At 38.7% G+C, this 20,438-nt stretch overlaps 1 protein-coding gene across 3 annotated transcripts in view; it reads left to right on the top strand.

Annotated features, from left to right (window-relative positions):
• LOC106075212 (mitogen-activated protein kinase-binding protein 1-like) overlaps positions 1 to 20,140 on the top strand; it is a 50,063-nt gene extending 29,923 nt beyond the window's left edge. For all 3 annotated transcript variants that reach the window (XM_056008313.1, XM_056008312.1, XM_056008314.1), the window contains 11 exons: positions 1,237 to 1,377; positions 4,803 to 4,932; positions 5,591 to 5,669; positions 7,069 to 7,171; positions 11,100 to 11,234; positions 12,306 to 12,425; positions 12,756 to 12,862; positions 12,987 to 13,048; positions 14,705 to 14,865; positions 16,698 to 17,089; positions 18,645 to 20,140. In XM_056008313.1, coding sequence (XP_055864288.1) covers positions 1,237 to 1,377; positions 4,803 to 4,932; positions 5,591 to 5,669; positions 7,069 to 7,171; positions 11,100 to 11,234; positions 12,306 to 12,425; positions 12,756 to 12,862; positions 12,987 to 13,048; positions 14,705 to 14,865; positions 16,698 to 17,089; positions 18,645 to 20,022 — 2,808 coding nt within the window. In that variant the 3' untranslated portion in view covers positions 20,023 to 20,140. The remainder of the gene's footprint in view (positions 1 to 1,236; positions 1,378 to 4,802; positions 4,933 to 5,590; positions 5,670 to 7,068; positions 7,172 to 11,099; positions 11,235 to 12,305; positions 12,426 to 12,755; positions 12,863 to 12,986; positions 13,049 to 14,704; positions 14,866 to 16,697; positions 17,090 to 18,644) is intronic.
• The last annotated feature ends 298 nt before the right edge of the window (positions 20,141 to 20,438 follow it).

Below are 20,438 nucleotides of genomic sequence, written 5' to 3'. Positions count from 1 at the left end.
AATGACTTAAATTCTGCCAAGTCACTGGTTTTCCTGGCTAGCTCAGGCAACCCATTCCATGCTCTAATAGCACTAGGGAAGAAGGAGTATTTGTACAAATTTGTCCTAGTATATGGGACGAGGAATGTGCCTTTATCTTTGTGTCTTTCTGAGTATTTTATTAAATTTTGTTTTTGTATTTGAAGATTATGGTTCATTGTTTTATGTATAATTGCTACTTTACTTTTGAGTCTTCTGTCCTGAAGGCTTTCAAAATTTAGTGATTTTGAATCTCTTCATAAACAAATAGATTCTTAAAATCGTTATGCAGATCTAAAACCATATGCTTTGACGCTTTTAGGTATAGTATCAGTACCATCCAAATTTACCCCTCCTGATGTTTCCAATTACCTAAGGCCGGCCCTGATAGTAGAACTTGTCACACATCCGGGCACCGTGGCTGAATGGTTAAAAGTGCTTGGCTTCCGAACTTGGGGTCCTGGGTTCGAATCTCGGTGATGACTGGGCTTCGGGATTTTTAGGGCTCCTCTGAGATCATCCAACTCTATATGGGTACCTGACTTTAGTTGAGGAAAGTCTGGGCCGTTGGTCGTTGTGCTGGTCACGTGACACCCAGCCGTGACCCAGCTCGTTAACCGTTGGCCAAAGAAACAGATGACCTTAATATTATATTCCCCATAGACCGCATGCGTCTAAAAGGGGAACTACTATTCACACTTACAGTTTTTTTCTGAGCCTAAATGCATACCTTTTAAAGGTTCGTAGATTATCCTCTCTTTGATTGACCTTATTAATGTTTAATATACATTAGTGACCATATTTATAGTCCATTAAGAAAACAGTATAGAGCAATATGACATGTACAATTTTCTGAACATTTATAATCGACAAGAAATAAACGGAATTGTTCTTTAAGGTCATCAATGTCATTAATCGAACCTTTTTTAAACGGTTTCAAAGTTCAGCTACTGTTAAATGAGAATTTAATGTTTTATTCAGTGTCAGATCTGACAGATATGAAACATGAATATTCGTAGGACATAGTAATCTTAGGTTTTGAAGTCCACACTCATGTCGCACAAATGTATACAATGACTATCAATAGTGCAAGAGTCACAACTTAATAAGAGTGTCACCAGATGTAACAGGTAGGACACCTCGGCTACCAAAAAGAGAAACATCTAAGACATGACATCTCTATCACGTGACACTGATTTAGTTTTTTACTGACCACAGGTGTTGGCCAGCGGGAGCAGGGACCGTATGATTCATGTGATGGACGCCAGCAAGCACTACCAGCTACTGACCACTCTAGATGACCATTCCTCGACCATAACATCCATTAATTTTACTCATATTTCCCGTTGTTTGATGTTGGTAAGTTTTTCTTGTTTTATTTGAGACGTGTTTGTAAGTTTTTTTTCGTGGCTGATCCCGGATATGACGTAAACGGAAAGCTAATGGGTGTATTTTTTGGCAAATAGCCCTACGTAGGCTACGTTAGTGCATTCTGGGTCGAAAGGGTGGAGCTGTCATCGTTATGCAGTGGGTGCCCTCGCACTGCGGCGTGAGGGGCAATGCCGTGGCTGATGCTCTAGCACGAGAAGGAGCGCTGGCCGTGCCCACTTTCGAGTCACCAAGTACGTTCCAACAGGCTACGACAACAATACGAGAGTGGGTACATGAAAAGTGGTTGAAATCCTGGGATGACTCCAACACTGCCAGGGGAGTCTGGCAGCACATGCGCCGCCCAAATCGAGAGGACCCGTGGTGGAGGCTAAAAAGGTCGGAACAAACAACAATAGCGCAGTGGCGTACGGGACACTGCCCCATAGGTGCGTACTTCGCCCGGTTCCGGCCAAATTTTGATGCCCGTTGCCGACACTGCGGGGAATCAGAAGAGACGGTGGCGCACGTCTTGCAAGAGTGTCCGCAGCTCCGCGAGCTGCGGGAGGACGTATCTAGTGGTTCACTATGTTTGTATTGAAGCTATGAGGCACTACGCCAAACAGCAGAGTTCCTTACCAGGGCACTACGGGAGACCTAGGTCTTCCTGCCTTGTCACCAATTGGAGTTCATCTCAGGGTCGAAAGGGCGTATCCCGAGGAGAATAGGAATGTGTGTTTTTTGGCAAATAGCCCTACGTAGGCTACGTTAGTGCATTCTGGGTCGAAAGGGCGTATCCCGAGGAGAATAGGAATGTGTGTTTTTTGGCAAATAGCCCTACGTAGGCTACGTTAGTGCATTCTGGGTCGAAAGGGCGTATCCAGAGGAGAATAGGAATGTGGTTGACGTTATTAAAGCTTGGTTGTTATTTCGTTGCAATATTATTCTTTTTTTTTTTCAAGTACAACAAGATCGTAGCTGGCGGGAGATGGCCCCTGAAAGAGACAGTTGGAGAGTTCTCACAAGGGCCGCAGGACACACATTTGAGACCCAAAGAAAAGCCCTTTGTACAAGACTAAGACTAAGACTGCTTTATTGATCCTTACGGAAATTTGTTGTGATTACAAGGACTCTTTTTCTCATATAAAGACAACACAACAGAAAAATACACATAAATACACCTGACACAACATAAAGACAGGGGCAGAAGACGAAAAGAATATTTAAATAGACCCCATGCGGACAACGGATTTGTCTGCATTAGATATGGAAAAACATTCAGGTCGCAACGGGGTTTACGTAGTCATGCGAAACACCTCACTCATCCTTAATCTTCGGACTCGAAGACATAGTCTTTAATAAGATTTTGATGTATTTATTGCTAAAGCTTGAAATCTGTTAAAGGGGGGTAACTCTTAAAAATGTTATCTTAGCCTTTCGTTAATATCCAATTTATAATAATAATAATAATAATGATAAAAATAATGATTAAAAGATTAAATAAAACTACTCTGCTCAACTTGTTAAGATCCATAAATTAATTTTATGAATAAACATAAAATTGAAGTCTCATATTCACTAGTGAAGAAACTTAATTCTTGAAATAACATTTAGTGGATGATTATGTTCACACAACATCCACTAGGTAACTACAGGCGGATGGTTTTCTCCAAAAGTTTTCAACAGTCATTACTCTCTTGTCGACAGTAATTGTTCCACAACGATGACTTTTTAATTATTCAAAGTCTTTTTTTTTTTTTTATTTGTCTTTTGAAAATGAGCTCGAAATGAAATTTGACTTTTTGCCCATCAACGATCTTAAACCATTGTGCTTTACAATCTTTAGTCTCTCGTAAAAAGGTTGTAAAGCATCTGCAATTTGCTTTTCCTGAGTACCCTTAACTATCCTTTGGTCTGTTGGACCGTCGGGGCACCACACAAGATCTGTTAATTGTCTTTTTCCATTCTTCTGTGTTTTGCCTTAGAATCTCCTTCAATGGCAGGCCTATCCATTCTTTTATGTTGTCTTTCCATCGCGATTCTTTGTCTGTCACTTCTTTTTCCTGGTACTGTTCCCTGAAGGAAGGTTTTTGCAAGTCCTGAGGACCCTATGATATGGCCATAGAGTTTTAGTTCGATTTGGGTTTTTTTTTTTTACCGTAGTTGCCAGATCATTGTTGGGGCCCGGTCAACAGATCATGTGTTGTGCCCCAACAGTCCAACAGACAAAGGGATAGGTGAATATAACTTTTAGCAGGACTTTTCTGGGATGGCTTATAAGAATGGTGATGTGGTAGTTTTGACAGACTTGTAAATAAGACTAACACTGCTTTATTGATCATTATGGAAATTCGTTGTGATTACAAGGACTCCTTTCTCATATAAAGACAACACAACAGAAAACATACACATAAATACAACAGACACAACATAAAGTGTTCATTCAGCGACTACACACAGGTATCTTGTTTCTTTTCATGTTTCTTGATCAACGAGTGGCGTTGATATAGTCTAACCGAGTAAGGAACGAACGAGTTTTGGTACCGCTCTGTTCTAGTCTTGATTGATAAAAGTCGCCCATATCGCGACGACTTGAGCGGGTGGCTGTTGTCTTCCAAGATTTTTTCCGATTTTTTCTTAGGCATTTTTGGTCATAAAGTTTATTTAAATATGGTAGTGTTATGTGTGTGATTTTTGTATGCTCTTTTTATAATGTTTTCTAGGCGGCGCAACATTTTAGATGAAGCGTTCCTTGCCAACAAGTTATTCCATATGCTAGCAGATTTTGTATAGTCGCGCAGTAAAAATTATCTAGGAAATTGCCTTTCTTTTGAAGGAGTATTGGGCTTAGTATGGTTAAATCTGTGTTAAATCACACTCAATTTACCTCAAGTGGCCCAGAGTCGAATTCCTCCTCAACAGGGGATAATTACATCATTCGTGCAGAAGAGTAGACAATGACTTATTAAATTATATCACTAAATGGGTAAATTCCCATGGATTCCTTAAGTCGCGAAGTTACTATGGATCATCTCATAGAAATAGATCGATATATCATATCTGCAACTCACTCCCCATTGATCACAGACAGACAACATTATTTAACTACATTCATTTAAGACCTATCTGTTGAAAAATGTCTTTGATAAGTTTGTCATTTTAATTCTCGTGTTTATGCTTGTTATGTTATCACAGCGCCTTGAGCCTATATTGTGTTTGTTAACAGCGCTCTATATCTTAAATTATTATTACTTATCTGAGCCAAACGTGAAGGCCAGGAGTCGCACTGGTCATCGAGATACAAATAAAGAAAATAACGTATGCATTTAAATATCTGATGGACCAGCATCAAGCATTGCTTGAACAAAGAAATGTCCGATTTATCATTTGCAAATAAAGTGACCTTTCACCTTTAGGTAAGCAGCAGTCTCGACAAATCAGTGCTGGTCAGAGCCTACTTGGACTCTAGTATATTGTCCTTCAAGCCTGTGAGGGCCATTGTGGAGAAGAAATCTGTTATGGACTTTACAATTCATCCATGGTCAGGTAATAAATGTAGTCCTCATCATTAGGTTGAGGTGCGGTGGCTGAGGGGTTAAGCGCTTGACTTCCGAACCTGGGGTCCTGGGTTCGAACCTCGGTGAAGACTGGGATTTCGCATTTCGGTATTTTTAAGGCGCACCTGATTCCTTCCAACTCTAATGAGTACTTTAGTTTGTAAGTTTAGTAAAGGCGGTTGGTCGTTGTTCAGGCAACATGACACCCTGCTTGTTAACCGTTGACCAAAGAAACAGATGACCTTAACATCATTTGCCCTATAGATCTCAAGGTCTGAAATACTTTACATCTTAAGGTCAGTGTGTCTAGTTCTCTTGTGTGGCTCCTGTTTATTCCTCCAGACTTTGACCATTGTATACCTAGATCATTACATCAATGGTTTCATCACTTCATTGTTAACGTTTACTTCACTCTGACAATCAAAACGTGTCAGATCTTGTGGTTAAAACCCAACCACATTTTGTCTGTTAAGTCACATAGAAGCAATATACACTAAGGAGTTTTTCAGTACATATTCCTTGTCTCACGAGACAGAAAGAGCCATTTTTACATGCACATTTGATTGTTCTGTTATCGATTCCTTTACGTTTTTGCATTTACAATATAAGTTACACAACTCGTTTATTTATGTATCTTTCCTGAGCAGGGTTGCTAGCCCTTGCTTGTCAAGACAAACAAGTCCGGGTCTACGGTATGTTGAGCTCAATCGAGGATAATTCATTTCGGTAAGATTTGAGATCTAATAGGAACATACTCCCATGTCCTCTTTTATGGCATTGTAGTGAATTCTCAATAGGAACATTGTATGTATTTAAATGGGAAACGCCGATGGTTTTGACAATTTTTGAATAGGTTATGATTTACAGAAAATGAATTTATTATTATTATTATGAATATTTAAATATAAACTTAGTAATTAATGTTTTTCTGATGTAATTTTTCTGCGCATCCAAAACGGTCAGATTTTCATCGGGTTTCTTAGTGACGTTACACAAACCTATTAATTTAATCTTTTGACTTACTGTATAATGGAAAAGCATACAGTAAAGTTTACATTCTCGTAAAAGAAATAGATCTAGGTCTATATCATATGCAGTTAGAGGTAGATCTTGTTAGCAAAGCAAAAACAATGATGTTAAGAGTAGATCTGCATGTTTTGTTAGTAAAATGTTTTACATATTTCGGATGCTCCTTCAGAGTTGAAGATAATTTACCGCCTAGTCCAAACCTCCCGTAGGACGACGGAGATGGGCGGCGGGCAGGGTTTGAACCTGGGACCCTCGAGAAGTCCAAAAACAGTGCAGTGCGCTTACCGCACGACCAGGCAGCGATCCGATGCTTGACTAACCATGGAAGTGTGTATATTTTCTCGCCTGACCACTCAACACACAAGTACTATCGCTCGATTGTCTTATCATGACCGACTACACGTAGCCTAAGCTAGCCTTACACTGACCAGTTTGTTAGAATCAGTCACTCACAAATTTCTTTTTGGGCCAGGGAGGGTGTAGATGAACATGATATTTTTAAAAATAAACTCTGTGTTAGTTAGCCTAATGCTTTTTATATATATAAATGAAAAACATAGCAAGGACCCTATAGCTATAGATATTTTATTATAGAAATTTTGCAGTACCTTAATTTAACTCTTTCTCTCCTAAATGACGATACCAACGTTGATTCCACTAGAATGTGGTAAATAATGACGGAGAGGAGGGGTTACAGCAGTCGAAATAGTAGACCTTTGGAGCTACATTATATTTTATGTTTTGTTAATTTTATTTGTAATCATAACAATGTTTATGAGATGTATGACTCCTTTATAATGAATTAAATAATGTTTGTTAATAATATTGCAGTATGTCTGTCTACCTTGTAATGAATGTATTTATGTTTTGTTTCCTTTGTAACGAATCTAATTTTTATGTTTGTCTGCCTTGTATGAATCTAATTATTGTCTCACTTTTATGAATCTTATATGTTTGTCTCCCTTGTACTGAATCTATTTTTGTTTCTTGTAGATAATTCTGAAATCCATAATCTGCCTTGTCATGAATTTAATTTATTTACGTATCTAGTATTGAATCTAATTATAAGTCAGGGTTTTCTTGAATTTCTTCCAAGAGGTTGTCCAAAGTGTGGCGGCCAGCTGATAAAGATTCAAATCGATCCTTCTGGTCAATATCTATTAACTGCATGCTCCAACAAAACAGTCAATTTAATACAGGTAGGGTTCAAGAGGTTAGGGTTCAAGAGGTGAAGGATTGTGGGATTCCAATGCTATGAGGATAGGGAAGCCGAGGGTTTGTCAAGTAGATGTAATTACATCTAGGCAAGTGACCCAGATACGAAACTTTGTCAGTTGTCTGAGATGTCTTATCTTATCTTATATAATACAGACGTTACTTCAAATTGGAAGATGATTACGTCCTACGCGTCATGCATCTAGTCATGCATATTAACCAATGACTTAAATTCTGCCAAGTCACTGGTTTTCCTGGCTAGCTCAGGCAACCCATTCCATACTCTAATAGCACTAGGGAAGTAGGAGTATTTGTACAAATTTGTCCTAGCATATGGAACGAGGAATGTGCCTTTATCTTTGTGTCTTTCAGAGTATTTTATTAAATTTTGTTTTTGTATTTGAAGATTGTGGTTCAGTGTTTTATGTATAATTGCTACTTTACTTTTGAGTCTTCTGTCCTGAAGGCTTTCTAAATTTAGTGATTTTACTAAAGGTGTTACTCTAGTCAAATGTGAATATTCGTTTGTTATGAATCTCACTGCTCTATTTTGTGTCTGTTCTAGTTTCTTAATGTTTTCTTGAGTTGAGGGGTCCCAGACGGAGGATGCATATTCTATTTTTGGCCTAACTAAGGGAAGCCTAGGATTAGTCAAGTAGATGTAAATACATCTAGGCAAGTGACCCAGATACGAAACTGTCAGTTGTCTGAGATTTTGCAGCAAGCTATTTGAAGCTCTCGTCACTTTCTAGATTCATAACTTCTGATGTCGATGGTTAAGTCGTTTACAATGATGGTCTTCGTGACATGATAGCTGTTGACATCTTGGCCATGCTGATCACCAAATTGGCCAGGTTTTGTCTAACCTGTCGCCCTAGAAACGCAGGTTCATGCTTCAATTATCTTCAGTACTTTAGAAAATAAGATCTGTTTTTCACCGACGTTTTAAATTCTAAATTCCTACACCTATTTACAAATATTAATTTCTGATTTATTTATTTTTTTTGGACTCAAAAAAAAGGCAAAAAGTAACATTATGTTTCATTCTTTCTGTCAATTTTGTTATTTTTCTTTCTAATCTAATCTAATACACATATTCTCCTTAGTTTAGGCAATTTCTCTGTCACACACACCCCATCTCTATCTCTCTCTCTCTGACGCACTCTCTCTCTCTCGCCATCTCATGCACTCTTTCTCACTTTTTCTCATGTTTCTTTTTATCTCTCTTTCCTTCTTTCTCTCCTCTCTTTTTCTCTCATTTTCTCATCTCTCTTTCTCTAAAGGTGATCTTAAATCAAAGTTATTTTTTTTTCAAATTGTCTGACAATAATGAGCCTTATTGATGACAAGGTCAGACTTCAAGGATGTGACCTACTTGACCTAGTTTGTATTGTTTGCAAGACAAACGACACTAGCTCCAGCTGGAATAACCTGCCCAGTGTGCGGCCGAACATTCCGGGCTATCATAGGTTTCACCAGCCACATGAGGAGGCATAAAACCCCAGTGCAAAGCCCTCAGCCCCCCTGGATGACAAAGTGGTCATCATCGAACCACGATGGACGAACTATATATTGTTTGCATTCTACATTCTTAAATACACGCGTTCTAGTTAGATGACTTTAGAAAAAAAAAAAAACACTCTTTACCCTACACAAAAACAAGTTCGAGATTTTGTTTGTATTTCTTCAGCACACGTAATAGTGTCACGATTTTATTTTGGAGTCTGATATGACATGCGCGATGTCGCAGTGTGTCCACAGCAGACACTCCATCCACCTCAGTGGCGCTATAGCCCAAGCAGGCACCCTCTCTCCATTCTGTTCTACCGTCTGCTTTACGTCTCCATGCCTTGACTTTTAGATCTGCCCTACGTCATCAAGCCACCGTACACGCGGTCAGCCTTTGGAGCGCCTGCCTTTTGATTTTTGCTGTTGATCAATCTTTTCTCCTCTGTTCTCTGGCATTCTTTCGAGATGACCTGCCTAACTTAATCTGTTCCTTTTTTAGTTCCGTCACTATGGAGAGGTCTTCATACAGCTGGTTTATATTTCTTGGTTGGTGCGAATCCTCCATCCGGTTACCTTATGTATGGCACCATAAGTTTTTCTGAGGATTTTTCTTTCCCAAGTATTGAGCAGATTTTCTGTGGTTTTTGTCAGTGTCCAGGTTTCACTTGCATATATGACTACAGGTCTGATGATGATTTTATATATGGTTTTCTTTGTTTTCTTAGATATATGTTTGCTTTTAAGTATGTGTTGTGTGTTATAAGATAGCTCAGCTGCCTGAGGCCAGTTGTTTCTTTACTCCAATGTTGCTTTCTAGATATTTAAACGTTTCTATGTTTTCAAACTTGTGGTTATTAATTTGAATATTTTGTTCTTCTGCCTGATTTTCTCTTCTCGTTATAATACACACAGTATAGAATATATTTTAATTGAGTTTAATGCTTTCAAACTAAAACAAGTCATCCAGAAATGAAGAAGCAATAAAATAGAAATCCCTTTTGCATTGGGAATAATCACTTCACTGAGATAGAGTTTAACAATGGATGGGTAAGGCATGGTGAAGATACTAATTAATAAATATCCAAAAAATCATTTTAAAAACTGAACAATCTGATCGATGACCCCGATGGCTAGCTCTACGCCCCTTATAGTAGCATACAAAGACTTTTCTGGATTGTTTACATCATTGTTAGTTTTCTCTTCAAGTTTCTTTAACTTGATTCGATCTTTTCTATTTGGAATTCAATTTTAATTCAATATTTCTACAAGGTGTTCGAGAGATTATTCAGCGTAGCATTAAACAACTTCTTTTCTCTTTAACACAATAAGTGACCAATAACCTGGTCAGCTCTTTCTCTCCTGTCTTGCGCGCTGAGGCGTGACAACAAGCGCGCTCTTGCTTTGCTAGCCCTAGCTCTCCCCTTCTCTTCTCTCACTGAAGCGTGACACTGAACAATGTTGAAATATCCAGATATCAAAACTGGATGTGTACTAACTATTACTATAATTAACTATTGCCTGGTCGTGCGGTTTGCGCGCTGGACTGTCGTTCGGATTTATCGACGGTCGAGGGTTCAAACCCTGCCCGCTCCCATCCCCCGTCGTCCTGCGGGAGGTTTGGACTAGGAAGTAAACTATCTTCAACTCTGAAGGAACATCCGAAACATGTAAAACATTTTACAATCAAACAAACAAACTTTAGTGAAATCACTAAATTTAGAAAGCCTTCAGGAGAGAAGACTCAAAAGAAAACTAGTAATTATACATAAAACCACTGAACCATAATCTTCAAACACAAAAATAAAATCTAATAAAATACTCAGAAAGACACAAAGATAAAGGCACATTCCACATTCCATATGCTAGGACAAATGTGTACAAATGCTCCTTTTCCCCTACTGCTATTAGAGCATGGAATGGGTTGCCTGAGCCAGCCAGCAAAACCAGTGACTTGGCAGAATTTAAGTCTGGTTAACATGCATGGGAGGCGCGGTGGCTTAGCGGTAAAGCGTTTGGCTTCTGAACCGGGGGTCCCGGGTTCGAATCTTAGTGCAGATTGGGATTTTTAATTTCGGAAACTTTGGGAGCCTCTGAGTTTACCCAGCTCTAATGGGTACCTGACATTAGTTGGGGAAAAGTAAAGGCGGTTGGTCGTTGTGCTGGCTGCATGACACCCTCGTTAACCGTAGCCCACAGAAACAGATCATCTGACCCATAGATCGCAAGGTCTGAAAGGGAAACGTTTAATATGCATGACTAGATGCATGACGCGTAGGACGTAACAACTTCTTGAAGTAACGTCTGTATTATATAAGATAAGATCATGTATGCGGCATTTAACCATGCGCCATTTTAAAGCGGAAACGGAAATAAACATAACGCTGACTTTTGATTGGCCACCAGTTCTCCAACGGTAACATGATCAGCACCATCAATGGTCACGCGGAGAGCATCACGAGCATCAGCTTCTCCCACAACATGAAGCACGTCATCACATCTGCTGTGGATGGTTGTATCTTTCTCTGGAGACTGCCGCAGGTGAGAGTACAGTCCTATGACAAAACTAGATACTGTTAAGCCAAACATAATGCGTTTGATTCAATATCTTTATATTTTTATGATTAACATTTTAATCTTAAATGTATTCGTAAAATACCACTGACTGACTGAAGAAAAAAAACTTACGAAGGTCATTACAAGAAAAAAAATTGACAGATTATAAGTATCGTCACTACAAATAATCCATACGTCAGTCATCCGTTTGATGAAAATGTCTGGCGTCTTCCATTTATTTAAAACGAAAAACAGATTCCATTGCCTCTGATTAAGTCAGTGGAAGATGAGCCTATCTCTTGATTTTTATTGCCTCTGATTAAATCAGTGGGAGATGAGCCTATCTCTTGCGCATTAATTTTGTCACCAATAACTAACATTTCTATATCAAATAGTTTTATTTTCTTTTTTGTATACCTGTAATATTGTAATGATTAAGTCAGTGGAAGATGAGTCTCTCTCTTGATTTAGTTTCGCATTAATTTTGTCACCAATAACTAACATTTTTATATCAAATAGTTTTATTTTCTTTTTTGTATACCTGTAAAACACGAATGTCAATTGTTTGATCTTCTTTAAGCTCGTGTAAAGAAACTAGATCTACAAGAATATAACTATTTTTGCAAGGTTTAGGGTTTATTTAAACTGCTAAGGAGCTTACATCTCACCAGCAACAAAGTTGGCTTGAAAAAGAACAAGCTGCCTGGTCGTGCGGTATGGTACCCGAGTTCAAACCCTGCCCGCTCCCACCCCCCTTCGTCCTGAGGAAGGTTTGGACTAGGAAGTAAATTATCTTCAACTCTGAAGGAACATCCGAAACTTGTAAAACAAACAAGCAACATTTTTTAAAAATAGATTAGGCCTACTTCATGTTTTGTTAGGAACAATGAATACTTGTGGCAAAGTTTCAACTCGATCCAAGAATGGGAAGTGGGAGAAATAACGTGTTCAGAATTTGTACCAGACAGACAGACAGACAGACAGAGTGAGTTGATACAAGCTTAAGGAAAAATAAAAAGTGACCCTTATGTCCACAATAACTTTTTTTTCTTTTAGTTCGTCACTTACGTGGTCAGAAAAGAGATGGCCGAAATGGGAAGACTGACCAAAGGCATGGTGTTGAGTGACCGATGGAAAAAGTCAAAGCTTCGGGAGGACAATTATTCACTTAAAGAGGTTTGGACAAGTCATTTTTTTTTAAATAGTGGTAGGCCTATCTGATTTACTATTGCTGGGAAAGTAATAATAATAATTTTATTTACAAAGCGCTGTTAGCAAACAAAATGTAGGCTCAAGGCGCTGTAATAACATTACAAACACAATTAAAATAACAATTAATCTAAAAATGTTTTTTATAGATAGATGTTAATGTTCTTCTTAAAAGTGCTACATATCAGCTAGTAGGCATAATATCACTGTTTCTCATTTAAGCGGTGATATTTATACTATTGTCTGTACAATATATGATAAGGCCATTTTTTTAAAAAACGATATTTCTCCACCCAGAATGAAGCAATGAGAACGCACCATGAGTCTCTACCTCGTCAACCTAGTAGTTCTTCTGGCCAGGTGCAAACTGACAACGCAGATCATTTTGAGACTAAACAATGCCAGTAAGTTTGTTTATCTAAAAGAAGTTTTAAAAATAATTCTATTAGTGAACTTATATTTAATACACAAGTCTGATCGTCTAAGTAAGTTTAGATTAGTTACTAGTTCCTCTTAAACTTTCCACAGACAAATCAACAACCAATCAGGCGATACTTCATTCTCCAATAAATATAAACCAGCAGAGGGAGGTAATGTAAACTTAACTCTACTTGTAATAGAAATCCACACACACACACACACACACACGACATTAGGCCTTACAGTCAACATAAGATAAAAATGAGCAAATAGGCGCCATTTTATTAGACTTTTCTAAAGGATTACACAAAGTTCACCAACATAGCTTGCTTAAAAAAAAAAATTTAATACTTTGGCATTACTGGTTCATTACATCAGTCCTTTACAATATCATCAATTCGTCCTATTTGGTTAAGTTTCACATGTCCTATATAGACATACTCAAAACTTAGCCTTAGCATACTAGTCATTTTGATTCACTTTATTTGTAAGTTTCCATAGTAAAAAAAAACAATGACGCAATACAGTGTTCGTATAAATTCTATATTCTCGACTCCAAAATTGTAATACAAATCCGAAAGAGTCGTGTTATACAGATTGGGTCGTCTCGCGCAATGCAAAGGGGGAATGGCTATTTGGGCAAATGCCCGGTGGGCCGGTACCCAAATGGGCCGGTAGGGCTACCGAAATGGCCTGATCGAAGTCACCATGGCACATATCAAGTTAAAGGTTTTATAATATTCTTATTATGTTATTATCATTATTTTTATAAAAGGCCCTCTGAGCGTCGTGTTTAAAAAAAAATCTTTCACAGACATTGCAGTGTAATACTATTTTAATCGAACACATTTTCGGAAAATAAAATGTAGAATGTAGACAGTGCTACTAGTAGGCTTCATCTTTTTAGGGCCTACATAATTGCTGATTAAAAAAGACGCTATATTGCTTATTAAGATATGGAGTTCACTGTATGCATGCATATCGATACATTATGAAACTTAAGAATGATTTTTAAGGACCGATACACCTAGACATGGATGCTCATCACATGATAGAGAATTTGTGGGCCGAATTTTATAGAAATGCCCGGACCGATTTTGACACCCAGTCCGCCCCTGGAGCAATGGTTCTCAAACTAAAACCTAGGGATCCACGAGACGATCGCAAGGGGTCATCAGAAAATGACAAACAATTAAAATAACTTGTAGCCTAAAAGCCAGTTTGTACGATCGGATAATTTGTAAAATAATCACATAGTCCCTGCTTACTGTCTAGCCTATATCACGTACTATTTTATGAAGACCAAAGACATTCTTCGTTTTGTTGTTCCTGATTGGGTGATGAACTCTTTGCATACGGACCAAGTCAGATTTCAAACCAAAATGATTCTATGCAATTACAAGAACAACTTATTCATTTCCACCTATGATGAAAACCCAGAAAAAAATTGTTGACTGTTTTCCCGTCTTCTTATTACATAGAATGTGGATTCAGTGCCATGACGAAACTCATCACAAATAAAAAAAACCGACTAGAAATTTTGTGCTCGTTTAGATTTGCTGCTGCAAAATCTGATCAACCTTATCTAAGTCATTAATTTGTAAACATTTTATTCTAAACTAAAGTAATAATTTTAATAAACACTCATTCAACAAAATGTTGTTGTTTTGTTTTATATATATATATATTCACTTTGGTTAAGTTTCGACTATAAAAAAAAAGGTCCCCTGATTCAAAAAGTTGGAGAACCTTTGGTCTAGTGATAAATGTACAAGTTAGAGTTTTAAGTGCCACTGAATGACCTAATGTGAAATCCGATTCAACAGCTGAAGTCAAGCCTCCATTGGAGCTGCAAAGTAAAGCGGTTGCGACATCAGAGGCGTGGCTGAATGCGTGCGACGAGAGGAGGAGAAAGTTCAAATTGGAGGCTCAGTCAATACACAAGATATTGGCCATGATGCGACTCGTGACAGAGGCTATGGAAAAGGTAAGATTTGGTCCTCCTGGTAAAGCTAGAAACGGAGATTGTGTGGTGTTTATATCTTAAATCAAGGAAGACAATCAGAAGTTAGCATTATTCTTTCATCAGCGATTGTTCAAAATTTTACAAAGCTTATATCAACTCTGTCTGTCTGTCTGGTAAAAAGTGTGTACACGTTATTTCTCCCACACCCATTCTCGGATCAAGCTGAAACTTTGCACAATTATTCATTGACATAGATAAAACCTGAATCAATAAAAAAATAGTAACTAATTATACAATTGATTACTGATAATTCATTATTTATTTTAAAAGCAACAAGGAAAACTAGTACTCTAGTTTTCACAGATATGGCTAAAATTGTTGGGTTTAAATAATTGTTAACTTTTCAAGCTGATACTTTAAACTTTTAACAATTGTTTATTGCACCTAACGAAACAGGAACTAATAAACAAAAATACTTAATTAGTCAATTAATTACTGGTAATTGATATTTTTTTTTTTATTTGGTGATTAAGGGAAATAGCTTTTACATTAATGGTAGATATTGTTGTAAGGACGTAGTTCTTTCCCTTTAGATAAGCTTTGTATTTTTTTTTAAAAGCATTTCTTTTTTAATTTTGCTTGTTTATAAATATATGTTGTCTAGCTCACTACAAGTTGTACGCTGTTAAATGTATACTGTACTTCTTTTTTTTAACAATTCCTCTTATTAGCTTGAGAATTCTTGGAAACCGAATGGATATAAAAAAAAAGTCTCTAACGAGTTTCCCAGAAATGTGACAGTTAGCGTGTATATTGGGGGAAAAACAATTAATAGCTAATTAGCCACACACTTAAAATTCAAGTTTGACAGTGAAAATATTTCATACTATTGCTACATTTCCCATCAACACTGGACAGAATGAAATAGTTAACTCAAGAACCAGACCATTCGGGCTTTCAATAACGTGAAACTTTAATGAGTGTAATAAATAAACAATCAAATACTTTACAATTGGCAGCCCGAAATGTCTGAATACTCGACTTGCACTGGAATATCTGTCTGGTCTTAAATCTGCTGCCCTCGGGCATCAACTGACCCAACTTGACCCTGATACACTCATCACATGAGTCGTGTTGATGTGGTGAAGACATGTGTTTTTTAATTTCGGGATCTTAGGGGCGCCTCTGACTCCAGTGGAGCTGGGTACCTGACATGGGCTGGGGATATGTAAAGGCGGTTGGTCGATGTGCTCGTTAACTGTAAACGTCAATTTTTAATTTCATTTCGGGCCACCAAACTCGCTTCGCCTAGGGCTTCCAATTACCTAAAGCCCGGCGCTCGATGTGTAGCGTGTGTCCGCTGATCACACACATGGTTACCCCGCGTCACAAGTTACAACAATATAATCCTCTGTTTAATTCTGAACACGCTGTCATCGGGATTTCCCGCACTCCCCTCAAATGTTTGTATTTAACTCTTTCCCTTCCCTACTTATTTATTACATTCTGGTGGAATCAACGTTGGTATCGCTAGTTAGGAGAGAAAGAGTTAATAAAAAGTTGAACCAATAAGGAGACGTAGTTAACATTTTCGCACTGACGTATGTAGAATTGATCTGTTCTGAAATATAAGAATTCGATTGTGCAAGCGCACTCTAAATACTCATAGAATAATTACAAGAAATAAATAGAATAAGAATTATGGGACATTTATCGTATCTTCTCAAAATTAATGTGTAATTAAACATCTTGTCTACACGTCTCTTGAGACATAATTAGCACATATATTAAGTGACCTATATGTTCCGTCTAACGTTGTGTTTATGATGTTTATGAATTTCTTTACCACTTAGGACCTTGCTAATGCTGATTGGATCATGTCTCAGCCAGACTCGAGCCTCAACCCATGTCCAGAGAATGAGTTCCCTCCCAACCATGACACAGCACCAACACCAGAGGAGAAACACCCACCACAAGAACAACCTCAGCCACTACCTAAAGATGGCATATTTGAAATGATATTTGCCAAGTCTCTACCGAATTGCAATAAGTGGCAGGTGAACGCGCAAGCCCCCAAAGAAGTCCAACCCAGGCCAGGTTCATCGCAAGGTGAAGGTCACGATACACCACAAGAAGAGGGGTCAGAGGGTGGTAGCTCTGTTTATGAGAAGATACAGCGTGATTGGTCCACGTATCACATGTATAAACAGGAAAATAAGAGTTTCTCCAACAGTCTAATGTCCAAGTGAGTACTGCGATAGTAATGGCTGCTGTCGTCTTGTCTTGTTTTCTTCCACCGAGATCAATCGTCATAGAAAGCCTGAACCTTGACCTCAAGCGTCGTAGCCTGTGGGAATTAGAGACCAATAGCTGTTGGTCTAAACTGCCCACAGGCTACGACGTCACATGTCAGTGTTGAGGCCTTGTTTAACGAATGGTCTGGTTCCCACTCATCACTGTTCAAGAATGTGTTCTATCTGTTGGATGTTATACACTTGGCTTGATGCCAACTGGACCACTGACACCTGGTCGCTTGATCGATAACACATTATTTAGGTACTATAACACATTATTTAGGTACTATAAGACATTATTTAGGTACTATAACACATTATTTAGGTACTAGAACACATTATTTTACCATCACAAAAGAGACACAAGACACCGATGCAAAAACAAACAGACACAAACACTCTTTTGTTCCCCTGGCAATCAAATCATTAAATAAGAACAATGTGATATAAACTTTGTCACATGTAGATTATGAGTGAGTCTGGTGTGAATGTACACTTTGGTTTCTTATAGTTATAATGTTTTTTGTTTGGTGTGATGCACAAATTGTAAGACAAATTTCCATACGGACAATAAAGATTATTATTATTATTATTATTATTAAATTTCTGCTACATATGATGTCTACTTTTGCGAATTTACTTTTGAAGTCAAGTTATATTGTGTGTGTTCAATATTTCCATTAGTGCGACACGGTGGAATTTGGGTCGTCGGACATAGTTCTTGAAATACCAAGACGTATGTAACCACACACTCCCATCGTAACAAAGGGGCGTCAGCGTTCCGACCGTCTCTTATGTTCATGCTTTCGTGTCATTACTATGAGATGATCCATAGTCCCTTCGTGACTGAAGAAGAACATAAAGCATATATATAAAACTAACCCCACAAAAAGTCACTGTAAAAATTGACAAACATGTTTTGATTGTAGCATGATATGTTTTGTAGATCTATAGGCCTATGTCACTGAATTGAGGGCGCGGTGGCTGAGCGGTAAAGCGCTTGGCTTCCGTACTGAAGGTCCCGGGTTCGAATCATGGTGCATGATATGTTTTGCAGATCCATAGGCCTATGTCACTGAATTGAGGGCGCGGTGGCTGAGCGGTAAAGCGCTTGGCTTCCGTACTGAAGGTCCCGGGTTCGAATCCTGGTGAAGACTGGGATTTTTATTTCGGGATTTTCGGGCGCCCTTGAGTCCACCTAGCTCTAATGGGTACCTGACATTAGTTGGGGAAAAGTAAAGGCGGTTGGTCTTCGTGCTGGCCACGTGACACCCACGTTAACCGTAGGCCACAGAAACAGATGACCTTTACATCATCTGCCCAATAGACCACAAGGTCTGAAAGGAAAACTTTACTTACTTACTTTACTATGTCACTGAATCAGTCAATTGACTAGAATTTATGCGGTTACTATTTCTATCCATTCATTTGTGTATGCGGGTTAAGCCCCCTATTAAATGCCTCACTCTTTTACAATAATAATTGTGTTTATTGTTCTATTTTTAGACCACTTGATCACGTGACTATCAAATTAACCAGAGACTCGAATGTGTATCACTGTGTGGGAACTTTTGCTTTCTTTAACGAACTTGACGGCTACAATTACTCCTCGGCGGTGAACCACATCACTCAAGCAATGGAGAACAAGCAGAGAACTAACAGATCCATGGTCATCAACTCTGCGAATGACAACAATCCGGTGGCCAACAGATCCACGACCATCAACTCTTCAGTACCAAACTCTCCTATGGCCATACAATCCATAGTGCCAAACCCACAGATGGCCAATAGATCCATGGTCATCAACTCTTCAGTGCCAAACACGCAGATGCCCAACAGAGCATTGGTCATTAACTCTACAGAGAACAATCAGATGGCCAACAGAGCCATGGACATCAAGTCTGCATTGAAGAGCAAACAGATGGCCAATAGATCCATTACCACCAACTCTGCGATGGAGAGCAAACCGATTGCTAACAGGTCCATGGTCATCAACACTGATTCGAATACTAAAATTAGGACTAATAATGCCGTGGTCATGAGATCAGAAATGATAAGTAAGCAAAAGATTCAATGCGATGCCGAGGTCTGTTGTGAAAGAGAGAACCGTGGGTCCAACGACTTTAATAAAAACAACATCGTCTTAAAAACATTCACAGAGTCGATGTTAAGTCCTTTAGAATCTGATGTCATGGACAACAGGTTGACATTTCACTCTGCACAGTTAGAGCAAAAAGCGCCAAAAGCCATATGTAACCTAAGCCTCGCTTTGGCTAACCCTCAAGGCCTTGGAGATTTTGGCATTTCTGGAGGCGTGTTGAGGTTTTCGGGCCAGTGCGCTAGCTTTACCCAAAACGTGGCGGGCAAGACCGCGGTGTGCGAGACAGCGAACGCCCAAGTGTGCTGCACTCTTCGCGTGGACGCTGTCGGGTACAATGCGCAGTGTAGCCAGGAGTCCAGCGAAAGCGTCATCATAGATCTGGGTATCTCTTTCAAAGCGTTTATAGAGGAGCTCGGACAGAGAGAGGGCATGGCCACGCCTCCGCACGCAATGCTAACAAAGGACAAGATGCCTGAACTGACGTCAGAGACAAGTGAGACGGTTGTGACGTCATCCAGGGAGCACAGACCGCTGCGCCACAAAGGGAAGAAGCTGCGGTCCGGCACAAGTGGCGACACTGAGTCAATGAGGAGCTCTGACAGCGCCAACAGATATACCATAAGTGGACACAACGTCGGACACAGTCTGGTCAGTGGCGGACACAGCCTGGTCAGCGGATGTGGTCAAGGGGATGGGGATGTAGGCCAATCAATAACTTTAGAGAAACTTTTACTAAAACCGGACACTGTCCTCTTTGAGTTTGCAAACATGAAGAAGGCTTGAACGATTCTACTTTCTAAATTGTTACTTTGATGTGTGATTTGAACATATAATAAGAGAATAATAATCGAATAGTATTATTTGTTACTTTGTTACTTTAAGAAATAAAGTTTGACTTTGACATCGCTTCTTGACATATATTTCCAGATCTTTGACGATTTTTGCTGGTGTCCTACATCAATACATGGTTGTGCTAATAACCTAGATCTGTGTTTATTTAATAAAACGAAGAGGAATTTTGAAGATGTCTGTTTTTTTTAGCTAGGTTTTTTTTTTTTACATGTAAACTTTATGTCTTAGTGATTGGCGAGTGTTGAAACGAGTTTATAAGTTCCTATCGGACAGAATACAACATCCTGAATCATTTTGTTATTTTAGTGACCAATTTTTGTACCAAGAATGCAGAAAATAACGATTCG

The sequence above is a fragment of the Biomphalaria glabrata genome, chromosome 13 (assembly GCF_947242115.1).
Source record: "Biomphalaria glabrata chromosome 13, xgBioGlab47.1, whole genome shotgun sequence".
Lineage (NCBI taxonomy): Eukaryota > Metazoa > Mollusca > Gastropoda > Planorbidae > Biomphalaria > Biomphalaria glabrata.
Note: the sequence above shows the minus strand (reverse complement) of the source record. Positions and strands in the feature narration are given on the sequence as shown.